At 44.7% G+C, this 12,794-nt stretch overlaps 1 protein-coding gene across 1 annotated transcript; it reads left to right on the forward strand.

Annotated features, from left to right (window-relative positions):
• Positions 1 to 4,518: 4,518 nt before the first annotated feature.
• Positions 4,519 to 6,474, forward strand: LOC311058540 (E3 ubiquitin-protein ligase TRIM35-like; the record flags this gene model as incomplete). The annotated part of the gene is made up of 2 exons (XM_084076003.1): positions 4,519 to 5,623; positions 6,443 to 6,474. 2 exons carry the CDS (start codon positions 4,519 to 4,521, stop codon positions 6,472 to 6,474), a joined length of 1,137 nt encoding a protein of 378 aa, XP_083932129.1.
• Between the last annotated feature and the right edge of the window lie 6,320 nt (positions 6,475 to 12,794).

A 12,794-nucleotide genomic window follows, 5' to 3' on the forward strand; every position in this document is an offset into this window, starting at 1 on the left:
CTGGTGCAGGGAGGAGGAGAAGGAAAAGGAGGAGAAGAGAGGAGGTGGGGTTCAGTATGTTCTCATTGTGATTGATGGTTCAGACCATGGGAAAGGGCCTCTGGGAGAATACAGCCGTTTCACGGCTGTCCCCGTCGTTGCCTGTTTGCGAGTCAGCCCAGGTTTTGTCAGAAAGGGTCCTTTGTACGGCAACGGTGGTTACTGAACACTAAACAGCTCTGACCATTAACACCTATCACACTGGACACGGTTCATATTAAAGTCATACCAGCATAACTTTTTTTCAATTAAACAAAAGTAATTTTTGATATCGTTGCTGTCGGGCAACAATATCAAAGATTTAACACGTAACCAGTGGTAGGTATGATTTAACACGTAACTAGTGGTATGTACGATTTTGCGTAACCAGTGGTAGGATTTAATGCGTAACCAATGGTAGGTACGATTTAACGTGCAACCAGTCGGTACGATTTAACGTGTAACCAGCAGTAGGTACGATTTAATGTGTAACCAGCAGTAGGTACGATTTAACGTGTAACCAATGGTAGGTACAATTTAACATGTAACCAGTGGTAGGTATGATTTAACGCGTAACCAGTGGTAGGTACGATTTAATGTGTAACCAGTGGTAGGTACCATTTAACGCGTAACCAGTGGTAGGTATGATTTATTGCGTAACCAGTAGGTGTGATATAACGCATAACCTGTGGTAGGTGCGATTTAATGCGTAACCTGTGGTAGGTGCGATTTAACGCGTAACCTGTGGTAGGTGCGATTTAACGCGTAACCAGTAGTAGGTACGATTTAACACGTAACCAGTGGTAGGTACGATTTAACACGTAACCAGTGGTAGGTACGATTTAACACGTAACCAGTGGTAGGTACGATTTAACACGTAACCAGTGGTAGGTACGATTTAACACGTAATCAGTGGTAGGTACGATTTAACACGTAATCAGTGGGAGGTAAGATTACATACATGTTTGTCCATTCTACGCATTGCCAATGACACACACACACACACACACGCACGCACGCACGCACGCGCGCACGCACGCGCGCACACACACACACACACACACACACACACACACACACACACACACACATCATGTCGGGTAGAATGAGAACAGATGTAAAGTGTTGCCAACAGAGAACCTCTCCCCCCCCCCCCTCTCTCTCTCTCTCTCTCTCTCTCTCTCTCTCTCTCCTCTGTATCTCTCTCTACCCACCTCTCAGGGTGCATTGTGCTGGCAGGATCTGGCTGTGGCTTGGCTGAATGAATGGTCACTGTGCAAGTGTGCGTGTGCGTGTGCGTGTGCGTGTGCGTGTGCGTGTGCGTGTGTGTGTGTGTGACATCATCGTATCTCCTGGGCTAAAGGGTTCTCTCCTCTTGTAGATGTTATTCTGTTGTGTTGTGACTGCTGTGCTACTCTCTCTGTCTGTTGTGTGTGTGCGCGTGCGTGTGTGCGTACGTGAACCCTACAGAGATGATACATCACAGGTTGTAGCAGGGCTGTCACAGTACAATGCACACTGTCACAACAAGACACACACACACACACACACACACACACACACACACACACACACACACACACACACACACACACACACACACACACACACACACACACACACACACACACACACACACACACACACACAGAGAGAGAGAGAGAGAAGAGGAGAGGAGGAAGTGACATCACGTGGTCTGTAGTGTCAAATGTCACTGTCACTGATGCTGCTCTTTCATTTCCCCCAGTGTCACCTCTGACACACAGACAGACAGACAGACAGACAGACAGGCTCCTCTGTTGTAATAATTCGGCTTTAGTTAACTGTGTGTGTGTGTGTGTGTGTGTGTGTGTGTGTGTGTGTGTGTGGGTGTGTGTGTGTGTGTGTGTGTTTTTAAATTATTATATTATATTGACCACTTAAACCCTTTACACCAAATACCTTTGCTCGTCACCTCTGAAAGGAGTCACGTCACAATGTGACCATGTCACGGTGTGTTATGGCGTTGCTTTCTAGGGGCTGAGCCATCTGGAAGAGGGTCTGTCTGTCTGTCTCTCTGTCTGTCCAGGGCTAATCCCACTAACTGCTGCACGTATTGATTGATTGATTGATTGGTTGATTGATTGAATACTTTATTAACAAGATTGTTAAAACCCCAGGGACCTGTTTCCAATGTGGTTCATTGTACTCAATTCATCAGAAAGACATACAATACATACATACAGTATAATACATTATGAGTAAAAGCTTGGTACCAGCAATGGACCCTTCGCTAAACCCCACCCCAAAATCGATTGTCCAATGCCAGCTTAGCAACCGCTGTTAGCCTGGCAAGCTTTCGTCACCTGCCATAGCTGTCAATGTTATTTCGCCCGCACACACACAATCATTTGCAACATAATAGGAAGGAATACCTCGATAACGCAATGGTGACTATGAACCACGTACCCAAACCCGTTGGAGGCTGCCTTTCCCAAGCTGAAATCTGAACTTAAACTGCAAGGCTGCATGGCTGTGTTGTTGAACAGAACACATACAGCTTAACGTCAGGAAAGTTACACGACTCACTCGCCCAGGTGGTGTCAATAATAGGCTACTAATCACCGTAATCGTAACAAAATTCAGAATCACAGCGCTGCCTGTTTCGGATTCCGCACGTTAAAGTATATTAATTAATTTCTTTGTCTATTTATTAACTGCTACTGCAGTCTTACCCTGCGGTACATGAAAACTCATGTTACAGTCATGGATCAACTTCAACCTGGTGTTTGCACTTTCTCCATTTACGGTCCATACTTCTATATAAACGTTCAGATTTCAAATATAAAGTGCTTACCCATGGCCACGGATGTTACAATTATGCACTCAAAAGTACCCGTATATTCTGTATTGTTCAATAAAAAGCATTTTAATCCGATCAGTGGCCATTTTCTCATAAATGTATCAGAGTGCAATACCTACCAACCGATAGGGTCGCTCAGTTGAAAGCATGTGGAGAAAATGGCCACCGATCAGATTAAAATGTTTTTTACTGAACAATACGGATGATACGGGTACTTCTGAGAGCCCGTACATAAATGTAACATCTGTGGCCATGGGATAAGCACTTTATATTTGAAATATGAACGTTTATGTAGATGTACGGGCCATACAACGAGAAAGTGCAAACACCAGGTTGAAGTTCATCCATGACGGTCGTGACAGTCGACCGTCGTGTACCCATGGCTATTACTCCCTCTAACATTTCCCATGTTTTTAGTTTATTGAAATAATGTCATGCACATTTGTCCAGTGCATAGCCTATACTGCAGGCCTTGTTGACTAGATTTAGAAGAGATTTTGAAGCTCTTGCTCCTGAAATGATCGATTATTTTTAAGGGGAAAAGCCATCATTTAACATGCAAGTCAATGGTTGAGCACCACCAGTCACAGAGTGGAGTGGGTGGGGCTTAGCGAAGGGTCCATTGTATTGTAAGGTCAGCCATTCTTTTAGCCATTCTAAAACTAAGCCGTGTGATCCGGTTTAGAAAAAAGGAAAAAAACTATTGTGTTTCGGTGGTGTATTCCGGTTGGCGTCGCATTGTTTTTGTCGCGCTACGAGTTAGAATAAAAGATGGACGTACCAAATGATTATTATACCAAAGTAACCAAGACAATTATACCAAAATAAACACATTTTAAACCAGGGAATTATTTTGGAGGTGCACGGCACCGGTGGTTCCGGTCGTGGGTTCCAGCCGCCTGATGACGTAAAGTTATTTCCGCTCCAGACCGGATCAGAAACCCGAAAATGGTATTGATCCCAGGCTAGATCCCCTGAGTATCTTAAAGACCAGACCTATTAGCGCCACATTTGTTGCGTACGCTCACAGTAGACCAGGAGTCGGCAACCTTTTGTTTAATTTTTTTGCTTAATAGTGCTTAATAGTCAGCATGCCATATCAACATTAAGTTGAATTATGACACCATATCAAAATCCAATATCTATATCTCCTAGCATCTCTCCCCATTCAGCTGAGGTCAGAGTTTGAATGAATGTAGAATTAATTTGAGGTTGCCTATCACTGCAGTTGACCACGGCAGCAGATCCATGCATTTCCCCCCCAAATACTGTATGTTTCATATTCTTTGAAATAGTTAACTTTAATTTAAAATAAAAGTCAATGGACGGATGGACGGACGGATGGTCAGAGACCATCTTAAATAGGCTGTCCATTGTACGCTGAACCAATCAGGTTACACCACAAAATGACATCACTCATTGGTTAAAAAGTTTGACACAATCTGTGTCAGGACTTATCCCCCAAAGGGGCAGATCTCTGTGAAGCCCGCCCCCAATCAGAGATTGTATTTGACTTTTTTATCCAATGAGTGATGTCATTCTGTGGTGGGACCTGATTGGTCCACCGTAGGTTGGGCAGCCTATTTAGGTTGGTCTCTCTCTCGTACCTGGTAAGATAACCTGACAGAGGTCTGAGGACGGACATTTTGATAAAGAGAATGTGTGGGTTACTTACATTATGCTTCGGGAGGTCCGAACCTGAATGGGGGCAACCCATTGGCAAACATGCAGAGCAGCACAAGGAAATAATCAACAAATCACTCAAGCTCTTACAGGAGAAGTTAGTGGTCTTCGAAAAAGTAAAAACAAGCTGTATCGACGTAGAGGAACACATCAAGGTCCAGTCCCAGACCTCAGAGAAGCAGATTAAGAATGTTTTTTCCAAGCTTCATCAGTTCCTGAAGGAAGAAGAGAAGGCTAGGATTTCTGCACTGCAAACGGAAGAGCAGCTCAAGAGCAAGGTGTTGAGGGAGAAGATTTACGGTCTGACCAGGGATATACCCACTCTTCAACAAACGATCAAAGCCATAAAGGAGCTGAGGGAGGAACACACCTCATTCATGGAGAGAGTCAACTTCACGGTGCAGGACCCGCAGCTGGTCTCGGGAGTGCTGATAGACGAGGTCAAACACGTGGGCAACCTTTCCTTCAGGGTCTGGGACAAGATGAAGGAAGCTGTCTCCTACACCCCGGTCATTCTGGACCCCAACACTGCCCACATGGAATTCACCCTGTCCGATAATCTCACCAGTGTGAGATGTGGGAAGAAACGGCAGCTTCCAGACAACCCGGAGAGGTTCGATCACTACGGAAATATCCTGAGTTCCGAGGTCTATAGGTCAGGGCTTCACAGCTGGGATGTTGAGGTCGGGGAAAATACAATGTGGGATGTAGGCGTGTTAGCAGAGTCCTTCCAGAGGAAGGGAGAGGGAGTGGGTCAACTCTGGTGTATCGGGTTGATAGACGGTGAATACGGAGCATACTTCTCCCCAGGGGACCAACATCGCACTATTCTCTCTGTGAACCAGAAGCCCCTTAGGATCAGAGTCCAGCTAGACTTTAACAGAGGGAAGCTGTCCTTCTCCGATCCTGATACTAACACACCCCTGTACACCTTCACACACCCTTTCACCGACGGAGTCTTTCCATACCTTTATAGTGGCGATGTTCTCCCTGTGAAGGTTTTGCCAAAGAAGTTCTGCGTGGTCGAAGAGGACGATGACCACCTTCAACAAAATGAAATCTTTCCTCTGCAACAAAGACGTGGGCCTAGTCTAATCTACCCCAGCCTAACCCACGATTCTCTCATCAGACGCATATTTGACTCTATGCGACGCTGTGTGGTATTCATTCTAAAACTTCCGTTTAGAAAAAAGGAGAAAAACAATTGTGTTTCCATGCTGTGTGCAAGTCTCCCTGCTCAGACCAACAATCTCCCCTGTGCCAATGTTGGCATCAGTGCCTAAGGTTGCCTACCCCTGCAGTCTACCAAGACAGCATCTCCATGCATTCCCCCCCAAATACTGAATGTTTTATATTCTTTGAAATAGTTAACTTTAATTTATAATGGAAGTCAAAAGGCCTGAAACCTTACCCAATTATGGAATCATACACCAGGGGCTCCAACCTGATCTAGATCAGGGCCCACTTGGACGCCCCATCTGACCAGTGACCACTTCACGTCAAAGGGGTGTTTCCCTCTTGAAATACTTATGGGGTCATTTTAATGTCTACTCTGATTTTTATGTGCATGATGGGTGGACGGACGGTCAGAGACCATCTTACAATAGCCTGTCCATGGTACGCTGAACCAAAGATGGGTGGACTGACGGTCAGACACCATCTTAAATAGGCTGTCCATTGTACGCTGAACCAATCAGGTTACACCACAAAATGACATCACTCATTGGTTAAAAAGTCAAATACGATCTTCAGTGTGTGGAGGATTCCCCTTTAGGCTAGTGGATAAGGTGTTTGGCTTTAGTATTTCTTCCCGCTTGGGTTTGAGATCCGGGGCATTACATCTGCATGCTTGGTAATTCAAGCTCTCATGATCAACAGCAAGTGTGTGCTGTGTGTCAGGACCTATCTACCAAAGGGGTAGATCTCTGTGAAGCCCCGCCCCCAATCGGAGATTGTATTTTACTTTTTTATCCAATGAGTGATGTCATTCTGTGGTGGGACCTGATTGGTCCACCGTAGGTTGGGCAACCTATTTAAGATGGTATCTCTCTCGTACCTGGTAAGATAACCTGACAAAGGTCTGAGGACGGACATTTTGATTAAGAGAATGTGCGGGTTACTTACGTTATGCTGCGGCGGGAGGTCCAAACCTGAAGGGGTGAGACCCATTGGCGAAGCTGCAGAACAGAACAAGGAAAAAGTCCAAAAATCACTCAAGCTCTTACAGGAGAAGTTGGTGGTCTTTGAAAAAGTTAAAACAAACTGTGTCCAAGCAGCGGAACACATCAAGGTCCAGACCCAGGCCTCAGAGAAGCAGATTAAGAATGTTTTTTCCAAGCTTCATCAGTTCCTGAAGGAAGAAGAGAAGGCTAGGATTTCTGCACTGAAGACGGAAGAGCAGCTCAAGAGCAAGGTGATGAGGGAGAAGATTTACGGTCTGAACAGGGAGATACCCACTCTTCAACAAACGATCAAAGCCATAGAGAAGGAGCTGAGGGCCGAAAACACCTCGTTCCTGGAGAGAGTTCAGTTCACAGTGCAGGACCCGCAGCTGGTCTCGGGAGCGCTGATAGATGAGGTCAAACACGTGGGCAACCTTTCCTTCAGAGTTTGGGACAAGATGAAGGAAGCTGTCTCCTACACCCCGGTCCTTCTGGACCCCAACACTGGCCACATGGAATACACCCTGTCCGATGATCTGACCAGTGTGAGATGTGGGAAGAAACGGCAGCTTCCGGACAACCCGGAGAGGTTCGATCACTATGGAAATATCCTGAGTTCCGAGGGCTATAAGTCAGGACTTCACAGCTGGGATGTTGAGGTCGGGGAAAATACAACGTGGGATGTAGGCGTGTTAGCAGAGTCCTTCCAGAGGAAGGGAGACCGAGTGGGTCAACTCTGGTGTATCGGGTTGATAGATGGTGAATACGGAGCATACTTCTCCCCAGGGGACCAACAACGCACCATTCTCTCTGTGAACCAGAAACCCTTTAGGATCAGAGTCCAGCTAGACTTTAACAGAGGGAAGCTGTCCTTCTCCGATCCGGATACTAACACACCCCTGCACACCTTCACACACCCTTTCTCCGACGGAGTTTTTCCATACCTTTATAGCGGCGATGTTCTCCCCATGAAGGTTTTGCCAAAGAAGTTCAGCGTGGTCGAAGAAGACAATGACCACCTTCTACACAATGAAATCTTTCCTTTGCAAGGAAGGCGTTGGGCTAGTCTAATCTACCCGGACACCCACGATTCTCTCAGCAGACAGAGTCGTCTATTTGACTATATGGAAACGTATGATTCCCAAGCCAGTCCCACGCAGGAATGCTGGGGATTGACCCAGGAACTTTCGGACTTCCAGGAGGTCACTCCCATAGAGGAATCAGGGTCGAAGCAGGAAACGATTGGCTCGGGGTCGAGGCAGGAAACGATTGGCTTGGGGTCGAAGCAGGAATCGATTGGCTCAGGGTCGAAGCAGGAATCGATTGGCTCGGGGTCGAGGCAGGAAACGATTGGCTCGGGATCGAGGCAGGAAAAGATTGGCTCAGGATCGAGGCAGGAAACGATTGGCTCGGGATCGAGGCAGGAAACGATTGGCTCTGGATCGAGGCAGGTAACAATTGGCTCCAGATCGACGCAGGAATCCTATAATTCCCAACAAGAGGCCGATCCACCTCCTTAGTCACTGCCGCGCCCCACGTTCTAAATACGCTCTCTGAACGCAATTTTTCTATTTTTTATAGTGGGCTCGATGTTATGTTATTGTGACTTTTTTATTAAAACATTTCTGGTCTCAAAACATTGGTACTCTCTCCCCCTACATACTTTCACCTAGAAGCTTCATTCAGGACTTTTTGAATCCTAAAAAGGAGAATCTCTTAAAGTTTTAATGATTATTTAGAAATCTTTCTTTAACGCTATAACATCCAGTCATGTTTGAAGCTCTTTCATCCACCACAACAACTTACCCAACGTAGGAGAGATCTGAATGGATGGAATCAGTTTTTGTTGTTTTTTTGTTGTTTTTTCCAATATAACCTTTTCAGGAAAGGCGACTGGAAAGCAGGGGAATAGCACACAGCAAACAGTCTGGCTGGCCGGGAGTCGAACCCGGTGACACGCTGAAAAGGGCATTTTGCGTCCATGTGGTATGCACCCTAACCATTCATCATCTGTTTGTACGTGGGACGTCCTGTGTCAGATGTCAAGACAATCAAGCCCAACACTAATGTATTGATTGACTAGACCGGTGACAATATGACAAAGGCCACCGACCTAGCCGGGAACGATGCAAAGTTGGGAATGCATGCCCCACCCAGTTATGCGATACTGTGCCCATTGTCAGATTACTCGCTGTACCCATCTTTCTGTTTGTGTACCTTTCATGCGAGTTGTACCGATCCTTATGTCTGTGAACCTTTTATGCCCATATGTGGAGATCTCTGTATCTGTCGGTCTGCCTGTGTCCATGGAATTACAGTATATTATTTAGAGAAACTTAAAACTTACCTCTGTGCACCGTTCATATAGTGGACCCCAACTGGCCTAAACTTGAAATACCAGATTTGGAGAGTGGTCCTGGGGCTTGCCTGTGCCCCTTTTATCTGTCCTTGTCCCTTTTATGTTCATACATGGAGATCCATGATGTCATCAGTATATGGCCATATGCATGGACATAATTAGCCGAATCGGCTGTTCTGAACAACCGCCTATGCGACAGGCACCTCACCACTCGGATGGTTCTCAAGACAAACAAACTACACACATACACATAATGAGATTTAAGTAATGTATAGTTACTACATTTGAATAATGGCCGTGGACGGTGTTGAAAACCACAGATAACAAATCTATGCTCACTGCTTTGAAAACCAATCCTGATACCTTCCCACATGAAGGACCACCCTGAAGTTTCTTCATTGGTTTTGTGAAGCTGTTATTTTTTTACATTTCAAATTGTTTCCACCCAGTTTTAGGCCTTTCATTGATTGTAGATGATCACCTGACGTATCAGTAGGTGAAGATCTCTGATCGTCTGGCAAAGCAAGACCTGTTACTGAACAAATACTCTACAGCAGGGGTCTTCAACAGGGGGTCTGTGGCCCCTAGGAGGTCCCGAGAGTTACTACAGGGGCCCGCCAAATCTGTGTGATCTTTTTTTCTGCTGAAAAGGTTTCGTGTTGAAGGAAAAAGAGAGAACCGAGTACAGAGCCAAGGGTCAAGTATTGAGGGTTTAAATGGTTAAATGTCAAAATCCAACATATTAATAGAAAATGTAATGTGTAAACAAACAAACAAACAAAAATGACATTAATTTACACAACACTGATGACAGTGCTGTCAAAGAAGTCTATGAAGCTATCTATGAAATCTATGAAGAGGTTTAATCTGCAACACAATTATACAATATGCAGTGGGGGTCCCTGCTTCATCTCTATCTCAATAAAGGGGTTATTATACTTGGCTGAAGAATGTTGAAGACCCCTGCTATACAGTAATGATTATCAGAATATAGAGCTTCAGCCTGGTTACCACACTGTACGTTTCGGCAAAGAGCACAAAGCAAAAACTGGATGTTTTTTCATCCCAAAAATTGCTTTAAAAAATTGCTTTTCCTCTCTGATTGGGTTTAGAGCTTTAACTTTAACATGTTTCCAACAGTCATCGGCCCAGTCATATTCAACAAATCAAGAGCTTTTTCTTGCCACTATACTTATAAAGGTACAAGCAGCGCAATGCAAGTGTGCTAAGATCTGCAAAAACTGTGCAACATCAACATAACAGCAATAACAATAATAAAGATAAAGATGATACGATGAAGTCAACAGAGTATGTATATTGTCTTTAAAATGGAACAAATCGTTTATAAAGCCAGAAATAATTTACTTCCAGGCAACATACAGAAAATGTTCATGGATCGGGAGGGTGGAGTATGAATTGAAAGGGGAATTGAATTCCCCTTTCTTTAAAGTATGCTACGTTATAGTTCCATTGACCGAAGGCGGAACACAATTGATTGATGGATAATTAAATTAAACATGCTCTGAAAATGCATGCAACCCACCCATCTCACCAGTTAACACGGCATGCCGTGTTTTAAGAGGTCAGATGGGTGGGCCGTGAACACGTAGATCGGCTATTTTTGGCAAAGAGAATTGGCGTAGCTGGAAAGAAATGTTTGCGTGTGTGTGTGTGTGTGTGTGTGTGTGTGTGTGTGTGTGTGTGTGGGTGTGTGTGTGGGTGTGTGTGTGTGTGTGTGTGTGTGTGTGTGTGTGTGTGTGTGTGTGTGTGTGTGTGTGTGTGTGTGTGTGTGTGTGTGTGTGTGTGTGTGTGTGTGAATTGGCGCCCCAGTGTCCTATTTGAATATAAATGTCTTCAGTAGCCATAAAACTAACTAGTAGAACACACACACACACACACACACACACACACACACACACACACACACACACACACACACACACACACACACACACACACACACCTCCTTAATGAAGACAATGTTTCTGTTCTTCACTTCTCTGGAACAAAACGCTGGACTGCCAAGAACAGAGGACAAAGAGAGAGAGAGAGAGAGAGAGAGAGAGAGAGAGAGAGAGAGAGAGAGAGAGAGAGAATCTTCCGGGTCCGAAGGAAGATTCCAGACAATAAACACTTAAAATCCTATCGTTATAAAGCCCTCAAGAGCCACAAGCTTGACATAGAGAAGAGTTCCCTCTAGGGATGCACGATATGTCGGTCCTCATAACGGTGTCAGCAATATCGGCCGTTAAAATCTAATATCAGCATCAACCAATATCAAAATAATATGTATTGATTTTAGCCCAATATTTTATTCTTTATCATTTTTATCTTTGAAGCCTTTTGTGCTGATTCAATCAGTGTTTTCTGCAGAAACTTTCAAAAGGGTCAACAAGTCTGATTAAAAAAAATAAAAAATAATAGGCCTTACTACATTTAAGTTGTTTATGTTGCAGGTTAAATGCTATGTGACTACACCTTGTTTTCAGAATGGACCAAATTTGAACTTGTTTTCCTTTACAGATAATATCGTCATCGGTAAATGCCGGTTATTGGCCATAACAGCAATGTTTATGTTTATGCTGATGTCGGTTATCGGTTATCAGTATCGTACAGAATTCTCACATTGGCGCATCTCTTGTCTCCTCAGTCAACTGGTCAACACAGTAACCAGGGGTGGACACTACTCAGAAAGTAGAAATACCACTATATTAGTGATGCGCGGGTTGACCCGTAACCCGCGGGACCCGCGGGTCAACCCGCGGCGCGGGTGGGTCAAGTCAGAATTTCAGAGGAAATTATGCGGGCTGCGGGTGAGCGGGTCAGCCGCTCTCACACGCAAAAAAAAAGAAGAAATCACATGGTCTTGTTTTGTCTTTATTCCCAATAAGAATAAGAATAATAACAATAAAACAGTTTGAAAATACTTGGGGATTATTTTCTAACCATGATTTTACAGAATAAAAAAAAATCGCGGGTCGCGGGGTGGGTTGAGCTATAGATTTATATATGGGTTCGCGGGGCGGGTTGAGGCGGGTTGGGTTCCGTCGCGGGGCGGGGCGGGGCGGGGCGGGTCATGAAAAAACCCGACCCGCGCATCACTACACTGTATACGTGTATATATATATGTATATTTAAAAAAATCACACCCTGTGTGAAGAGAGTGGTGCCTTTGATGAGTCCCGTATTGACCCCCGTATTGATGTTGTCATCAATGTTTGTTTATTGGACAGACATACATACATACATACATACATACGGACACACGGACAAAGCCAGATATAGGAGTGGTTGGCACCACTCAAAATAATACAATTATGAGAGAGAGAGAGAGAGAGAGAGAGGGGGGGGGGAAAGACAGAGGAAGAGAGAGAGAGAGAGAGAGAGAGAGAGAGAGAGAGAGAGAGAGAGAGAGAGAGAGAGAGAGAGAGAGAGAGAGAGAGTACAACAATGTGCAAACATGGCAGCAAGATTTGTGTGCTGTTGTGACAGGAGAGGGATGTTCAATGGAACACAACCACCTTAAAGACTACAAATCTTAGTCCTGCACTGCCTGTACTGAGGTGACCTCGGACAGTTCTACTTTACATAATGAACAGAGCAACTACCTTTAACCCATTCCATCCGGGAACACATCTACAGTACAAATGTCTTCTAAATCCTAACTGGTTTCTGGAAAAAAAATATGTCTCTATATCAGTGTTGCTCAAACTTTTTCATGTCAAGGATC

The sequence above is a fragment of the Gymnoscopelus microlampas genome (assembly GCF_963454915.1).
Source record: "Gymnoscopelus microlampas genome assembly, chromosome: 13".
NCBI classification, from domain to species: Eukaryota; Metazoa; Chordata; class Actinopteri; order Myctophiformes; family Myctophidae; genus Gymnoscopelus; species Gymnoscopelus microlampas.